This window comes from Phycodurus eques, chromosome 15 (genome assembly GCF_024500275.1).
Source record: "Phycodurus eques isolate BA_2022a chromosome 15, UOR_Pequ_1.1, whole genome shotgun sequence".
In the NCBI taxonomy this organism is placed as follows: domain Eukaryota; kingdom Metazoa; phylum Chordata; class Actinopteri; order Syngnathiformes; family Syngnathidae; genus Phycodurus; species Phycodurus eques.
In genome coordinates, this window is record NC_084539.1 from 21,301,338 (window position 1) to 21,319,807 (window position 18,470).

The window sequence follows — 18,470 nt, forward strand, 5'->3', positions numbered from 1 at the left end:
CTCGTTCACGCAAAATTGAGAGCCATACAAGTACTCCAGTGCCTTTCACACAGAACCCGGAAAAGTAGGATTTTGCCATGCCATTTCACACGGAATCCCACATTCACCTCTAGCCTCATTCGCACTGATGTTGAATTGTCGCGTCAGAGCCATAAAAGAATTTCCACCAGTGCCTTTAACACAAAACCCAGCAAAATGTAAAATTACAGCAACCGTTTGGGGTTTTATACAACAACACGGCATCACACAATGACTTTTAGCCTTGTTCACCAAGACGTCCCACAAGATTTTACCATCAGAGCCACATACCTCAGTAGAGTCCAATGCCTTTCACACATAACCCAGAAAAAAACAGGATAATACCACGGCCATGTGCAGTTTCACACAGACCAAGTGGAATCCCGCGCTCACTTTTAGCCTCGTTCACGCGGACGTCCCACAAAATGTTATATTTAAGTGAAGGCCAGTGGCTTTCACGCAGAACCCAGCAAAGTGGTATGCTCAGACAGTGACACCACATCACGCACTTTGATCGTCATTTATAAAGACATTCCTGAAAAATTGTCGCGTCAGAGCCATATAAGAAGAGTCCAGTGGCTTTCACACAGAAACCAGTAAAGCGGGATAATACCGCCACCGTGAGCTGATGCGGAAGTCCGCATTCGATGAGCAGACGAAACACAGCCGCCGTCCGACACTTCCTCCGATGCCGTGGGCTTCGTGCTCCCGCCGTTGCATTTTCTCGCGGGTTGCCTTTCACACGGATCGGCTCTGTCTGACCTCCTTGACCCCTTTTTTTTTCTCCCCGAGTGGCCTCTCCCGCTCTGTCACCGCTGAAAGGGAAAATGAGAAAAGAAAAAAAACACACACAAAAAACCTTCCCAAGCAGACACGGACGGCAGAATGAAAGTCACGCGTGACCGGGAAAATATTTGTGCTCAGTCGTCATCTATTGTTGTCATTTTATTTGATGATTCTTATTTTTTTTGTTTTTCTTGTTTCTTCTCGCACTCGACGAGCACGGAGTGTGCGGAGACTCTCGAGGAGCGGCGGCGGCGGCGGCACAGCTTGCGTAAGCTTTCGCTCGCTTTCTGTGGAAAGAATGAACAAAAGCCCTACGAGAAAATGTTCTCCGCAGTCTCAGGGGGAAAAAAATCCGGCTAACCAGCTGGCAGCTGACTAGCAACTAGTTGGCTTGGAGCGCATGCTTGGGATAGTTTATCTCAGAATTGAAAAAAATGTCTGTAGTGTGCCAATGATATTTTTTCAAAAGTTCTTTTAACTTGGATTCGTCCACACTTAAAATAATAAGAATAATATAATGCTGATATATTGTATCTATCTATATATTATATATATATATATATATATATATATATATATATATATATATATATATATATAATTTTTTCTCTCTCTAATCTCTTACTTTGGGATTTTGTAGTTCTTACCTTTTAATGTGTATTTATATATATATATATATATATATATATATATATATATATATATATGGATATAAGTAACATTGTTTCATTTGCAATTTCATCAATTTTGCATTTTATTTTTTTATGTAATTATTATTATCGTCTGCATGTACCGAAAACAATGACTATTTTTATTGTCATTATTTTTTTAGTTTATTTTTTAAAATTACTTCCGTAGCCCACATACATATAACTACTTTTTTGTACCTTGTAGCTTTTTATTTTTATTTTTATTCTAGCTGTCTGCATGGATTGTGTAAGTACTGTATATTTTTGTATTTTTATTCATTTTGCATTTTATTGTTTAAATACAAGTGTTATTAGCTGTCTGCATGTACAGATAACAATGACTATTTTTAGTTTCATTTATTGTTTTATTTTTTTTTTATGAAAATGTGTGCCCGTAGTCTGTACTTATAATAACTACTATATTTTTATTTGTACCTTGTACCTTTCTTTGTTCATCTGCATGTGCAAATAATAACAATAACTACATTTTTGGTTTTATTTAATTTCTGCATGCGCACAATATTAAATCCAAACGTATTTTTTTGTTGTTGTTGTCATTTTATAGGCACTTTCTTTCTGAGCACTCCACAGCCTGGCGCAATGCATATTGTAAATAAAAACTCAAATAAAAAAATTAAAATGCAATAAATAAATAAATCTGAGTTGAAGTAGAACTGCGCTCAACTAAACAATTCGGAGTCGCCAAACGAGGATTAAAAAAAAAAATCTGCAGAATTAGCTTTGGAAATGTGATCAATCTTCCGCCTGTTTCGGGTTTGACGTCCTTAAAGGCCGCCAAAACTCCCGCTGAGTCGCAGGAAACATTTGGAAAGCATCAAGTGTGCTTTTGTGCTCAGCCTGCTTTGTGTATGGGGGGAAACATAAAAATGGAGGCGAGTCCCCATGGCTCCCAGCAATCCTGACTTAGATGTCAAAGCGAAGTTCATTTTTTCTTTTCGGCTAAGCTCATTTTAAAACAGCAACAACAAAGTCACGTGATTCAACCCCGCATGTGGCGCAGGTCAGTTTAGTCGCCATATTTCCTCAAATGAATGGCCTCCTCTCGAACATACATCCAAAACTTGGTGAAGGACACGCATATGGTCCGTGTCGTACATCGATAACTTCAAAGTACATTACAAATGATGCTATCCTGTATGCATTGCCTGCTTGCGAAAATTCAGCGCCGCACCCCAAATCGACATCTCTTTTTTTTTTTTTTTCTTTTTCTCCACCGGAATAAATTACCAGGTCGTACTACCAGCTGTGATGACTTTCTGTTGTAATACGCTAGTATCTTCATATACATATACACAGTATATTTCTTGCTGCATTTCCTCAAATAGTCATCTCCGCTATAATAGATGCCATGCCTCAATTAATCAATGGGGACAAATAATCTCCTCACTCCAAATAGAGGCTTCCGTTCTCCCTCAGCAAATAAAAACAGCTGGCTTTATTGTACTGTCATATGTATTATTTATTTTACCTCATTTCCAATTTGTATGATTATTATTTGTTTTCAAATAATGTCATCTACCATGAGAAAATACTCCTTGGATTTTCTTTTCAAGGTAAAAATAGTCAATAACATAAGCCATTGATTACGATAAAAATGAGCTTGTACATATGACGCCTAACATGAGTTACATGTAATAGATGCCTGTCCTCTCTGATGTTGACGAAATAAATCACACCCAGGGCACTTTATGAAGAATAAATCAAAAACTCACAATGTGTGAAAACTACTAAACCCTGTCCTCGTGAATTGAAAGTACATTTTCCCAGATGTGCATTTATCACTATGATTATCATTCCTAATAGCAGTAGAGTTTTATTACCATTGTAGATCATTGTGTCATGGAGCGTTCTTGAAAAAAGGGAGTGCGGTCTTAAACTTGCTCCATATGAAAAACAGCTTTGCATTTAATGCCTTTAAGAATTAAAAAAAAAAATATATATATATATATATCGGATTACAGTGTTTATTTAATACACAGGGTGAGACAAAAGAATGGATACACTTTTTCAATTAACTTGTTGCTTTTTTCACAGGTACCGTGATTAATGGTACCTGTGAAATTTTACAAAAGATCATTTTGATAGTATTCTACTGCCAGTTCCTATAGATCATTTTAACATATATGACAAACAGCGTTTTGTTGTACCTTTAAAATGTTTAAATGGTACCTTTCGTTTAATCATGAGATTGAGCGGTAATAGAAGATTTTCCGCAAAACTCTGTGCCTTTCATTCATTTTTGTTTAACGGTTCCGAACATTTCTGCTGAAAAAAGAAACAGACTTTATAAAAAAAAAAAAAAATTCTAACATTACAATTTTAATGCACTTGACAAACATACATATCAGCCAGCACATTATGACTGAGTGTACTTCTGATGGCTCACGTGAGGTGGTGACGCAGCCTTGGTTACCATGGCAACCGGCTTCGCGGGGGGGACGGACGGATCGTCCATCGAGCGACAACTCCGACCAGTTTGCTCCAAATATCTGCAGCGAGTGGCCAAGTTTTGAAGCACTGACAACACGTCAGACCGACTAATAAACACCCAATCGTTAGTGGACCAACTGGTAAGCTGCTATCTATAAAAAAAATTCAAAAATAAAACAACCGTATATACCGTAAGTGTAACGCGTTTTCGCTAACTGCTAGCTGAACACTTCGTCTAAATATGTCACTTCTTTCCCCAGAAGTTTTAACAATTCATTTTTTTTTTTAAATATCACAAAAGCGTTTATGTACTCTAGGAGAGAAACGGTTAATAGTTAGAGTTAAAATCTTCATGTGGGAGACTGTTAACGGCTCTTTTTTTTTTATTCCGTTCGCAAAATGGCGGTGAATGTCAAAATGTCCGGTGCCTCCCGTTTGGAGCGTTTACATCACTTCATTTCCCTGGTGGCGATTGTTAAATAAGGTCGATGCATTTGCATGTTTAACCTACCGCCCGGTCTCTCGTCTATGTGACGTCAAGCTTTCGTTTTCCAGCAATTTCAATGGAGTCGATACTCCGCCACAAAGTCCCTGTAAAATGAAAGAACACAGCCACGAAGGTAATCTACAGAAAGTCCCCCCCCCCCTCTCTCTCTCTCTCTCTCTCTCGCTCTCTCTCTCTCTCTCTCTCTTGTCATTACGCACACGAGTAGTTGCATCCACAACACGGATGAAGCACATTGAGTTACCTTGTATAGGAAATTCGCTATATAAATAAATGTGCTTTGCTTCGCTTTAGTTATTTATGTTCATGTTATTATTAGTTATTAGTGAATTTCCCTGGTGGATTAATAAAGTATATCTATCTATCTATCTATCTATCTATCTATCTATCTATCTATCTATCTATCTATCTATCTATCTATCTATCTATCTATCTAATTTGTATGTATGTAACAGCAAGAAGACAGAATTAGGGACAGCTAAAACCAGGGCGTTGATGGAGAAGCTCAGGGAAGAGTTTGAGCAGATCGTAGGCGAGCTCGAGTGGCAGGATGTTGCCGACACGCTGCAGGAGTTGTGCTCCAACATCATGTGTGACCCCACCAACTCTCTTCCTCCTCCTTCTCCTCATCCTCCCAACCAGCACCCGCCCTCGAACGCCCCTGCGTCTCACGCCTACGCCGGGATTTCGTTCGACGGCCACCCGCAGCTGGCCCGCTTCCCGCAGCGGTTGCCGTTCGTCCCGCACGCCCAGTTAGTGCCGCTTCCCAGTATGAGGTACGGGCCGCAGTTCAACCCGTACCTCGTGCACCCCATTCACCTCAGCCGCCAGGCGGGGGCTCCTTTCCGTCTCCAGGTAAGTTGATGCAAAGGTCTCGTGAACAAAAACACCAAGAAATAGGATTTATCACTTCCCTCCGATTTTGGTGACATCCCATACAGAAAAAGCCAAAGAAAAAGTAAAACACATTTAAAGTTGCGCTCAAGTGTCACCACGCATTAAGATGTGTTTGGCCTTGGATGTTTTTGCATGACTTTAATGGTCCCAAAAATGGAATTTGGATCTCCACGCATCCACAGTATTTTGTATTTGGTCTGAGAGCGAGATGCGTGTTAGCGTTTGCTATTACGAATTAATGCACACTTTCTCTCTCCCTGCAGTACTTGCCGTGCCAGATGCCACAGCAACAGGTCGTCCACAGCCAGCCGTCTTTTAGCTTCCCAACTGCTCCACAGCAGCCGGTACACACACGCAAACACGTTGGACATCTCCAACCATCAGAAAAATGACAAGTTAAATGTCAATCTTATCTAACCTTAATCAAAATATGACTATTAACAACAGTTACAGTTATAATTATCGATCCTTGGGGTATTTTGACAACAGCCCATGTTATGAAGAGACAGACGGAAGAACTGTTTGAAATTTAGGGGAAAAAAAGAGTAGCAGCATGAATAAGTCTACACCAGCGCTTTAAAATGGCTCATGCTGCTGACATCTGGTGGACTTGTGAGATCGCTGCAACTTTTTTGTGTCTCCAGAAAAAAAGTCTGCCGGTGGTGCCGCTGCCCGAAGGCACCACGCTGCACGCCGTCGGGATGTTGTGAGTTGCACGCACACAAACGCACACACACGCTCACACCACCGCTACGAGATGTTCACTTCCTGTTTGCATGATAGGAACGGGGAAGTGTTGTACGCGGCAGTGGACACCTCTCAGGCCACGCCTCCTCCTCTTCCTCCCGCCACATCCACCTGCTCCTCTGGGTAAGACCCCACCACCACCCCCCCATCCCAATAAGACACTTTGTGTACATTTGACGCATGCTTTTTGGTCCCTTAGCCGTAAAAGAAAGTGCAAGCGGCGACGCAAGTCGGCTGGCGTCAAGAAGCCCCCGAACGCCTTTATGTGCTTCCTGAGGGAACGGCGCCCGGAGTTTAAGAGCCAGCACAAGGACAGCGTGGCTGTCAACAAGCTGCTAGCTCAGCTGGTGAGTCTGTAGGGCCGGGCGATTAACAGATTTCATCGATTAATTCGGGTTTATTTGTCAGGACGATTTTTTTTTTGCGGCTCCTGTAGTTGGCCATATTCAGTGGTGCCTTGAGATACAGACGGGTTCCCAACATAAGACGTTTTTCAAGATACGAGCTGTCGTTCGGTCGATTTTTTTTGCTTTGACTTGTGAGCAAACATTGGCGATACGAGCGCTGCATGGTGCCAGTGAACGCATCTCACTTCCCAATGAACAATTCCTCAAAAAAAGAGGCTTCAACATGCTCGCGATGTAATACTCACAGGCGTATATTCTTTATCCTCTGCGAAAAAAAACGAATATTACCACATTTCTGATAGGCCTGTCACGATAACAAATTTTTTAGGACGATATATTTTCCCAAAAACCATCATGATCAATGAAAATATTGTTGTTGTTTTTATGCCCTCGAGCTGCAGGACTGTGTGATTGGTCCGCTGAAGGCTGGAGACGAGCCCTTCACCTGTCAATCAAATACGTTCGCTTTTGTCAACCACTGGCAGAATAACGAGCGCCGCTGAGGTTATGCCTAATAAACAGTTAACTTGCCAGTAACATACACAACAAATCGGAGCGCGGGGCTGACGTTTTAAACGATGTCGCTACGGTGGAGCGAGCTGCTGGGCTCCTTAGCTCGCTAGCTCGTTAGATCGCGGGCTAGCGAACACAATAAACAGTTAACTTTCCCTTAAGTGTCTTTGTTGTGTGCTACGCGCTGCACATGGAGCAAAGCTGTGGTGTGTTGGACGGAGCCAAGACCGCTCCGCCGGCGTTCCACCAGCACACTAGCGGCTACTGACACAGCCCCCCCCCAACCCGCCGTCGGCTCACCGAGTGAGCCGCGCCCAGGCTCAGCAAAACAATCACAAGGTATCGAGCCCCGGAAAAACTCGTGTCGATTTTATTTATTCAACGATAAGACGATATAGTAATTATCGTGACAGGCCTACTTGACATGCAACTGTGATGACACTCAGCAGGGTGAAATTAATTTCAGTGTTTTGGGTTCGCAGTGGACGTCAATGAGCAAGGAGCAGCAGGCTAAATACTACGAGCAGGCCTACATGGAGAAGATGGTGCACGAGCAAATGTCCTCCGACGGCTCCAGCAGCAGCAGCGGCAACAACGCCAGCAACAACAACACCGTGCGTCCACGTTCGCGTCAATAAACGCGACGACCGGCCCGGTGTCTCCGATGTCTTAGATGTTTTTTGTGTGTGCAGGGCCCCAAGAAGAAGAGGCGGCGCAGCAACGCCTCAGCCGCCAGACATGCAGGTAAGATAGTTTGTAGCCGGATGCAAATGATGTCTTGTTCTATGAATTCTGAAGACCAGTTTATTTAGCACAAAACAATGTTTTTTTGGTTTTTTTAAATTAAGCATCTTATTTTTCATCCTCCTTTCTTACAACATCAAAGTATTCACCTCATCATCAATATTTGTCCACATTGCCCAAATTCCCACTTTTCTACTCCATACTCCACATTTGCCATATAAAAAAAATCATTTTACAATTATTCCTACAACTTCCCATTAGTCGACTAGTCAACGAGCCGGCTCGACTTCACAAGTCCGCATCGACGTTAAATGCTTGAACGCGACGTATCGAAATCACGTTTTTGGCATCTCGTCTTACAAACGGCCAAATTACACTCTCGCGTCTGCTGTCGTCGCTGGACTATAACGATCTATGAGTACAAAATAAGCTGATGGTGGATGCGAATTGTGGTCGGGACTGGCGGCGAGGAACGAGGGCAGCGGCACAAAGTGAAACGCCATCTTTGTCTCCGAAATGTTACATCTAATAATGTACCAACTGTGTGCTAACGCTAACTTTATTCATAGGAGTTGTGTTATACAACCAACATTGCAACACTTTTGTCGCTATACGACACTAAAAGTGACACTCGTGTCGCTTTACGATCTTGGCGTCAGTGTATACGGGCGTATGCCTACAAGCGTGTGAAAATATTACCAAAAAAAAAATATGGTAAAATATTAAAATGAATACATAAAATAACAAAATGAGACTAGTAGCAAGCCCTATCCTCAAATACAATAAAAGCACAAATGAAATAAAAACAGTGAGTGATGCTTAATATTTTAGAGCCTGCCAACGACGTCAGCGACGTAAAGCGACGCAAGCCTCGCTGTCGTTGTCGTAAAGCAATGCAAGCGTTGCGATGTTGTGGCAAACAACTTGCATGATGAATAAAGTTCGTGTCAGCACACAGTTGTTGTCTGGGTATGATTAGATAGAATATTTTAATGACGAAGATGGCGTGTCACTAGCGCCGCTTCCCTCGTTTCGTTCGTGTCAGTCCCAAGGTACCGCTCGTATGAATTTCAAGATCGGAATAGCTGAAACTAGCGAGGCTAACGACTAATCTCATCCACCGGATATTACGCTGCACTACAGAGCCTATCGTCTGGTGACGGCAGCAGACGGGCGACTGTAAATTGGCAAATTGGAGAACTAGATGCGAAAAACACGAGACGAGTTATTAGTCGACTTAAAGCGTTAAACTTCGATGCGGTGTAGTCAACTACTAATCAGTTCAAACCCTGCCACCTTTCCCATTTCTCGACCGATTCAAACCAGTCCTACTTCGAATCGTTCAGCTCATTCAGGGCGTCTTAGAATTTTTAATTTTTTTCCCCAGCGGACTATAATGTGATGAATGTCAAGTTGAAGTTTACATTTCAACAATTCAATTAATTCCACAGCATGAGGTCTTCAGCATTGACATGCAATTTCTGTACTTCCTGACATGCAGTTTCCGCAGCGCCGCGTCACGGCGCCGACGGCTGGAACACCGGCGACGATGCGCCCGCCTCTACCTACTCGTCCTCCTTTGCCTCCTCGTCCTCGTCTCTCTCCTCGTGGCTGGAAGCCGTCATCACCGCCGAGGGCGTCGACTCCCCCGACGAGCCGTGTACCTCCGCATCGTGCGCTGGCGCGTCTTGCGCCGCCGTGCCGTGTTCCGCCGCTTCCGATGCCAACAAGTGTCCGGAGTCGGGCGACGAGTCCGACATCGAGGGCATGGACGCTCGGCTGCTACACCTGCTCGGATGCTGTTAGGCACAAACACACAGTCAGCGCTTTTACTTTTGTGTAATGTATTGTATGTAAATAGTGTATAAAAATGTTAATGATTTTTTTTACTCTTTCTCACTCATTTCATTAAAAGACAATTTGCACTTATTTTGGTTCATTTGGATTTATTAACTTCTTTTGGGGGTGGGGCATTTTTGGGGGGAAACCTATCCTCCCTTATTTGCTGTTGCCAAGGCAATAAAAGTATTAATTTGGTTCATCTTGGTACAAAGGAAGTACGTTGAAGTTAATGGTAGAGCTTCATTTTGACAAGAGTACCGCTATCTTGCGGCGTCTCGGTTCCACGAAACCATGTTGAAGGGAATTACGGCGCTTCATTTGGATAAAAGTAGTGGTTTTGCTACCATTTAGTGGCAGAGTTCCTTCGCACCAACCAAGGAACTCTGTTGAAGTGAGTTGATGAGTTTCATTCGGCAAAACTTGCTTTGCCGAGTGAAGTGCAATATTTGAAACTTCCATCCATCCATTTTCTGAGCCGCTTCTCCTCACGAGGGTCGCGGGCGTGCTGGAGCCTATCCCAGCTGTCATTGGGCAGGAGGCGGGGTACACCCTGAACTGGTTGCCAGCCAATTGCAGGGCACATAGAAACAAACAACCATTCGCACTCACAGTCACACCTACGGGCAATTTAGAGTCTCCAATTTATGCATGTTTTTGGGATGTGGGAGGAAACCGGAGTGCCCGGAGAAAACCCACGCAGGCACGGGGAGAACATGCAAACTCCACCCAGGCGGGGCCGGGGATTGAACCCAGGTCCTCAGAACTATGAGGCTGACGCTCTAACCAGTCGGCCACCGTGCCGCCTATTAGAAACTTTAAATCTCAAAATGTCCCAATTTTTCAGCTAAAATTAGTGTATTATGGCCACAAAATACTTTTTTTTTCAATTTGCATTTTATGTGCATGTAATATCTATATTGTGGCCACAATGTATTCTCCCTCCGCCCCCCCTCCCTCCTCCCCAATGTTAATGTTGACTTAATATGAACTTATTTGGGCCTATTGCCATTGGTTGTCATGCATTTTTAAATGCATACATTTTTTAGCATTTATATTAGGTGCAAGTGCTGTGTTGTATTTTTGACATCACATGATGATGATGATGATTATGATTAGAAGGCGCCATCTAGTGGCCAAATTATGTTTACATAACGGAGTGGAGGAAGAGGAGGAGCCGCTCTCCTCTCACCTGCAAAAACGAGCTGACGACGCGGATACAGCAGAGAGAGACTCGTCGTGTAAGACAAACAGACAAAAAAAAAAAAAAAAACTTCCAAAAAAGTGGGATACAAGTGGCCAACCACGCGAGCGCCAGCGACAGCAGGTAATGATTCACAAAGATGGTCGTGCTGCGTTTAAGTACTCGTTTTTTACTTTGGCTGTGTTCGCTGCTTGGACAGCCGGTGCCTTCATGTACATCGTTGTGAAAAGGTAAAGTGGTTTTGTTTTGAAAGCGTCCATTTACTGTTTGTCTACTATCACAGCAGCTTTTGTTACTTCACATGTTAATTTGCACCATACGTGTAATTTATAGTTGTGTTTGAAGTGGTGTCGTCTGATATTTGCATTTACGTTTATATGAATTTACAATTGTGTTAGTTAAACTCATACTGAGGCACTAGTGATGTGCGTTAAACCATCAATAAGACAGCTGCCAAAATATGAAGATACATTTTCCATTTTTTGTTTGCTAACACATGTGTAATGGCGTAACCTTTTTCACACAGATAACCTGCAAAAAAAAGTCATTTTCTTCATGTCTTGTTCATTATGGAGCCTAGTGAGCTCGGAGTTAATTTTTTAAGAAAATGTTCTTTTTATTTGTTTTAAAGCTCACTCGTTAATTTTTTGTTTGCATTTTTCAACACGAGTGTAATGGAGTAGCCTCTTTAACACAGATATCATGCCAAACGTTATTTAGCTATGTAAGTTATCTAGTTGTAGTTTGCTAATAGTTTTAGCTCATTGTTTGTTTGTTAGCTAGCTAGTTAAATTAGTCCTTGTGACACGAGTTAGTGACAATTTCCCCAAAATGCGAGGTGACTTCAGGATTAAATAGCAATATTATTTTTTAGGAACTCTCATGGTAACGAAATTCATGATGATACAGTATAGGGGGAAAATGGCACAATGTTATTGTGAAACCCGAAAGATCAATTAGATGTTAATATTGTCGAAATTGGTGCTACTTTCCATCTGGGAAAAATCGGAGAGTGTTAGCATCTCCGCCGCTCACCTAGCAAATAATCGTCGTTGTTGAGAGAAAACCAACATTCAGCAAACCACGACGACTCGCACCTCGTATTTAAGGCCTTGGTGAGGGTTTTGCGTATCCGTAAATATTTTATTAATACTCTTTTATAGGTTGAAGCAATCACCTTAAAATAAAGCAAATGTCAAGAAAACTCACAAATCAACACAAAAAGAACCCTGATATTGAACATTCAGTCACAAGAAGCAGTTTGTGTGATCCTTGGAGCCATAACATGGTGGACCATGCATGCATTGGAACTGCACTGTGAGGTCTCACTTCCTGTAATCCAAGCCCACGTACAACACACGAGAATCATGGTGTCATTATAGAGGGAAGTCTAATTACAGGAAGAAAAAAAAAAAAAAAAAGTCCCAGCTGTGACGATGATCCCTCGATGACACGCTGGTGTATCTTTAGAAGAAAAGTGTCATGGGGCTTCAGTGTATGTAATGTGTCATGACACTATCAACTTCCTCTTCAATTGAACACATTTGAAGTGATCTTTTGTTTTCATTTTAGTCATTATCCTCTCTCCCTCCTTCCGGGTTAAAATGGAGGCGACCAGAAACAAGGTGCCTTTACATGTAAGTACCGCACTCCTTTCCTAAGCATATTAGTAAGGTCGGAGCGATACATTTTGGCAGCGATTCGATTCATATCACGATTTGTGATTGGCGATTCGATTCAAGGATGAGATTGGTTCATGTAGAACGATACGATCTGAAACGATTCAGTGTTTGGAAATGGATTTGATAACTTTTTAGCCAAAATTTCAACCAGTGTGACAGTGAAATAAAGTCCTGGATACTGGACAGTGGAGGTGAAATTCCCTAAATAGCTTTTGTATCTTGTAAAGGTGTCCGGTAAAATTAAGTATGGGGGTAAAAAATAAGCAAACGGTAACCAACCGTTATGGCAAATACTGAAAAATGTCAAATGCGTTCACACTTCATGCTGCTTGTTGCTAGCAAAACCCAAACCAGAAAGTTCTCGTCCCGAGGGAGGCAATTTGCGTATAAGGGTCTCGGGGTGGTCGCGTGGGTGGGCCGCTTGACCAGACCGTTGCCAGATTTCTGGGTAAGCCGATGTGTCTGCTTGTTTTGGCTGTGTCGCCAATTTGGTGGAGCGCGCGAGAACCAGACGTGAACCGTTACCGGCTGACACGCACGCACGAAATATGAGTATAGATGGGCAGTAAGGCCACTGTAAGAAGACCAAAGCAAGACTGGAAGTACAACCGGAAAAAGACTATAGTAAGTCAGGTTGTAATTGTATGAATCGCAGTAAGACCCCATTGTAAACCCTGGAACAAGACCTCAGACTGGTTGTAAGAGCACCTTGGAAGGACACCATCGTACGATCAAAGTAAGACCCGTAAGAAGACCAAAATAAGACTAATGGTAAAATCTGAGAGAGACCTGTCAAAGAGAAGCGTCTGTTATCTGAGATGTTTTTGTTTCTTTGCTGACATCACCGCATGCGTAGCTCCCGGGGGGATGACGGGCGGCCCGAGAGCCGCCGATTTGCCGTTTCCCCGGCGACCGTAGGCAGCACGTGCTCGCTTGTTTTGTTCGCCTGCTGAAAAGACAAACACACGCGAAGGTGCTAGAGTCACCGTGCTGTCAGACGACGGGCATTGTGTCCTATCTGAGCGAGGCTACAAGTGTCAAACCTTTATTATTCCCGCAGGCTGTCCAACGTGACACTGACCATATGGGACGCATGCGATGCAAGCGTAAGCTGCTGAATATTTCATTGTTACAGGATCAGGTTTTGTAGTGCCATAAAGCCAGAGATTGCCAGACTGACCTTCCCCAGGGCAGCGATGATCCAGTTAGGGTTAAAGATTGCGTTTGTTTGTTTGTCATGTGCGCTTGATGGAGATGGATGTATATTACAAATGGGCAGACCTTTTTTTTTTATTGTAGAGGTTTATTGTTTCCATTTAGGTTCCGGTGGCAAAAATTCGAAAGCATTTATCTCAAAATTTTGCAGGTGTTTATTTTTTATCCAAACATAAAAACAACACATTTTTGTTTTAAAGAAAAACTATAAAAATAACTCTTAAGACCTGCTGGTAATAACACCATGGCAAGACAGGTACTAAGAGGTGGTAGCAAGACCACGGTAAGACCGGTTGTAAGACTGTATTGTAAGATCAGTTGTAGGACTCTAGTAAAACCATAGTAAGACTGGAAGCAAGACCGATAATAAGATTATACAGTAAGACCAGAAAAAAAATACATGCTTTTCGTTATAAAGCGACAATATCTCTGTGTATTTATTTTTTTTGTAACCTTTATTCAACCAGGTTGGTCTCATTGAGATTAAAAACCACTTTTTCAACAGAGACCTGGCGCAAGACAGAAGTTTCAGGCATGTTTTGAATTAAATGAAGTGAATTTTATCAAGCAAAACCTCAAGAGTGAATGCAGTGCTCAGGACTAAGAAAGGCCTGCATCTTATCTTTCTGTTCAGCGTCAAAACAACATTGATAACCGTGACACTACTAAGTGCTGACCACAAATAACAGTGCCGCACGACTCGGATCCTATCAGGTCCGGCCAACAGCGCTCAGTAGACGCTAGATCCAGTCTTACGTTGTGGATTTCAAGGTGGGTGTCATGTTCTGCGTGTCCCTAAACACCGTTGTTTGTGTTCCAGGGACCCCTGCGGGACACACTGGGAGACCGGGATGTCCTCAACATGGTCAAAAGAGTCGATAATGTTTTATATATATATATTTTTTTTTATTGATTCGAGTGGTCCTTTTTATATCGACATTATGTTCCAGATCCAGTTGTTGAGAGCCGAGGGAGTCAACGCTGAACACGTTCCTCCTGAAAAAGGTGAGGAGTTAATTGGGGCTCGTCGTCAAGTTGCTCTCGAAAGTGTGTTTACTTAACGTTGTCGGTTACGTGCTCTCTCCTGTTTGTTCCCTCATTTGAGACACATCCTCGACAAAACAAGGCATCACACAGCAACAAACACACGCACAAAGCCGCAGAACAGTACATCCACTCCAGGATTAGTGTGGATATGGAAACAATTTGTTCCCGCAGGAAATAATGGGAATAGAAATCATCATAAAACCTTTCAACATTCTTAACTGTCATCCAAATGGAAACTGTATAATAGTATAAAACAGAAAACCTTAATCTAAACTCTAACAACAAAGCTGTAATGTGTCTGCGGTATCTGATTCTTTAAAATTTGTAGTGGTAACACAAGTGTAAAAAATACTTTTAACGTGTGTGTGAAAACAATCTTTAAAAAAAAAAAAGTATAACTCCAGATGATACTACCCTTTTCTCCAAAAATGAAAAACAGATTTCTCAGATATTACATGTACATTTGTTTTTTCGCTAAACAAATCAGATTTAAAATAATACAACCTTTTTCAAAAAGAAATGCCCCACAACACATTTTTCCTTAAATACTTTGTTTTTGTAATATGAGGATGTTTTTGCCCCAGGAATACAGTTAAACCAGGAAAATGTGACTCCTTTTTTTCTTTAAAAAAAAAAAATGAACAAAACTTTTTTTTCTCAAATCAATCCAGAAGATAGAAAAAAAATGTGACTGTAGTTTAAACTTGAAATATTAGGACTTTTTATTATATAAATGAAAATTTCCCTCTAAATATACCACTTTTTTTCTAAAAAAAAAAAAAAAAACAATTCCTGAAAAATACAAACTCCCTTGTTGAAAATTGCTACTAATATCTTGAAAAAATAAATATAACACTGAGGGGGAAAAAATAAATCCTTGTGTGATGTCATACAACTTTAAATCTGGGTCATCGTAAATGACAGTAAAGCCAATAAATGGCAATAAAGTCAACTCTACGTCCAAAAAACGAGTGTGGCATGTCTCCCACAACCTGTAGCTTCTGTTTTTTGTTGTTGCTTTTTTTGTTTTTTTTTATTAATCGTTACCGTGGTGATGGTGGTATTGACCAGTAAAGCCCGAGCAGGAAGTGTGCCTCGGTATTGACATTCAGCCCGTCTGGAGCCCTGCAAACGTCCATTGCTCTCTGACTGGTGGTGGTGGTGGTGGGGGTGGGGTGGGGGGGGGGGGGGGATGTCTTGTTTCTTTTCCCGCGGCCATTGCACTGTATCCTCTGCGGAAGACAGTGGGAGGAGAAAGAGGGTGTATCTGCTCTCAGGTAAAATATTTATGTATTTATTTATTTTGCACAGGCGTTAGCGAGGAGCTGCGAGTAGAAGACAACAGGCTGGCGGAAGCTTCAAAGGTTGAATTTCTTCTTGTTGTCTTAAATCCACAACTTAACAAAACTTCCAGAAGTGATTTTGTTTGTTTGTTTGTTTGTTTGGTTTTTTTTTGTTTCTGTAAGATTTTTAAAGAACAGCTTTTCCTCTCTGTGGATGATGAAGAAGGCATTCCAGCTTCTTCATGCGGTAACTTTATGTTCTTCTTCACGACTTTAAAGGATGACTGCGCGATGAATAGGGTTCCCAAACTGAGGGGCAGAGCTCCAAAATAAGTCCATCTTTATTGGGTTGGCAAAATGCTATTTTATTTTAGTAATTCTTTATTAACTGATCGTCACTTAAGCTCAGTCCGAAGGTTTTTGATTCATGTTTGTTGTAATAAAATTGTTTAGCATGTCTTGCTAATTGGTTGCTGGCTGAGGCTTCATATTTAGCGCGGTTGTCCTACCTTGAGACGCAGCATCGCTATTTACTGTATTGTTTTTATTTAGCATGGATGGATCAAAGCCAAGCTATTTTTTTGTGTTTATAGCTTGCTAAGCTAGCTGACAATCGATAATTAGAGACCTTGTTGTAACTATGGTTCAAACTCTTGAATGAAAATGTAGCTTGTGTTCCCTTGAATCAAGGCCCGTCGCTCTCTCTTGTTGCTTTGCAAATCGGAAAGCGGTAGATAGTAGATACAATAGTAGGGTAGACATCATATTTGAAATCAAATATTTTTGAAAATCTACCCCGAGGTAGCTGTGGGCATCTCTCTTTGGCTGGAATCTGTATAGGAATGGCGTCCAACTTGTTCCCCACGGTGGGAATGGCCCGTTCTACTCTCTTACCCACCTGAAAAAGACGAGGGGGGGGGCCCGGGGGCATATGTTTTACAAGCTGTCATATTGTTGGCTCACAAAAATTTGACATTTTAGTTGACGTGAAGTCCTTTTCAAAGGCGCTTGTCCACATTTGGATGGAGGGATGTTTAAGCCGTTGCCTTGGTCAGTGTCAACTCTGTTCTCTTGACGTGCTAATTACGGAGCAGGCTGCGAGTTGAGGTGCCATATTTAGTGTGGGTGCGTTACCCTGGGACGTAACCCAGCAGTTTTCTGTGTTTATTCTAACCTAAACGAACTGGCTGCATGTTGAGGTTTCATGTTTGCTGTTACCTTGGGCCAAAATCTCGCTGTTTCCAGTGCGTGTGGCATGCTAAGCTAAATGGCTGCTTGTTGAGGCATGTGGCCGAGTTACCTTTGGTCAAAGCCTTTTTCGTCTGTTCCTCGGAGTGTCTCAGTGCAACGTTAAGTGTGTTGTTTTTGTCTCCGCCGCCCCCCACCACCTGTCAACCCGAAACATGTGATTCCGCATTCAGGGACAGAATTTCACCAAAAGCAAGCACAAGAAAGCGGAAATGCCTCGGCGATGCCCAGGATTTCCTCTCAATAAAAAGCAGCCTCAGCCTTCCTAGATATTGAAATCCTGGATGAATGTGCATGGAAAATCTCATCAAGAAAGCTCAGAGTCTACTGTGCTCCTTTTCTTCCTTCTGTCAGAACGACATCCATTTGGTCACGTATTTGATTTCTTTATGACGCGCTAAGCGAACAGACTGCTGGCTGGGGCTTCATATTTGGGGTGTTTGCGTTCCCTTGGGTCAAAACCTTCCTCTTTCTGGAGTTAATCACATACTAATCTACAGATTCTACGTGTGTGTTTTTTTTTTTTTTTTAAACAACAGTACACATGCAGTCCAGAGGTGAGCACTTTACGCAGCACACAGCAGTGCGGATTGGGCGCGTCATCAGTGGCGTGACGAGTGTCAGCACCGATACTGACGGAACCTTTTCGGACCATCTACTGGCCGCCACGGACGCGCCGCCGCCGCCTTCGGAGGGGCCCCCTGCGGCCATGTTGGCGCCCGACGCCCACGCCACGGACCCTCCCTTGTACAGCTGCAGCCTCAGGTATGTTCGTGTGTACTCTGGCCATGTGTCCCTGTGCTAAATTGTCATGTTTGTAGAGGTGTATAGAACATTAAATATGATGATATACATGAAGGTGTATGGACATTAGGTATGATGCGATTAGCATTGCATATATTAAATATAATGTAAATGTGATACATTCGAGGCGCATGGGTCACTTTCAAAAGTTGATTGTTTTTTTTAACTTAAAGGTAACGTATGCAGTTTTCAAACTGCTAGCAAGATTTGAATGTAGCGCACTGCTTTATGTAATCACGTCACGTGAATGGTTCTGTCAGGTGTGAATGCAGCGTTACATGTTTAATTGTTAATTTCTTGAGCTCACTAGAATTTAGATTTTAATTTTTTATTTTTTTTTGCTGTTACGAAAAGGAAAGCACTGTTTTTTAATAAAAACATATTTAGTTGG

At 42.2% G+C, this 18,470-nt stretch overlaps 2 protein-coding genes across 14 annotated transcripts in view; both read left to right on the forward strand.

Moving 5' to 3' along the window:
* The first annotated feature begins 3,941 nt into the window (after window positions 1-3,941).
* On the forward strand, window positions 3,942-9,609 carry LOC133413929 (transcription factor 7-like 1-C). 3 transcript variants are annotated; one of them, XM_061698862.1, is made up of 9 exons: window positions 3,942-4,084; window positions 4,905-5,304; window positions 5,610-5,690; window positions 5,991-6,052; window positions 6,130-6,216; window positions 6,293-6,440; window positions 7,496-7,627; window positions 7,706-7,757; window positions 9,259-9,609. In XM_061698862.1, exons 2-9 carry the CDS (start codon window positions 4,945-4,947, stop codon window positions 9,561-9,563), a joined length of 1,227 nt encoding a protein of 408 aa, XP_061554846.1. In that variant the 5' UTR covers window positions 3,942-4,084; window positions 4,905-4,944; the 3' UTR covers window positions 9,564-9,609. The 3 variants fall into 3 exon arrangements, with proteins under 3 accessions (XP_061554846.1, XP_061554847.1, XP_061554848.1); XM_061698863.1 differs by having other exon boundaries at window positions 9,268-9,609; XM_061698864.1 differs by having other exon boundaries at window positions 5,092-5,304.
* A 1,190-nt stretch (window positions 9,610-10,799) lies between these two features.
* Window positions 10,800-18,470, forward strand: part of arhgef28a (Rho guanine nucleotide exchange factor (GEF) 28a) — a 26,497-nt gene continuing 18,826 nt past the window's right edge. For 4 of the 11 annotated variants that reach the window (XM_061699008.1, XM_061699017.1, XM_061699016.1 and 1 more), the window contains exons 1-3: window positions 12,406-12,437; window positions 14,518-14,702; window positions 17,815-18,040. In XM_061699008.1, coding sequence (XP_061554992.1) covers window positions 12,436-12,437; window positions 14,518-14,702; window positions 17,815-18,040 — 413 coding nt within the window. In that variant the 5' untranslated portion in view covers window positions 12,406-12,435. Of the gene's footprint in view, window positions 12,438-12,904; window positions 14,703-16,055; window positions 16,109-17,814; window positions 18,041-18,470 lie in introns of those variants that run through there. The other 7 variants (XM_061699013.1, XM_061699012.1, XM_061699010.1 and 4 more) reach the window with 7 other exon arrangements.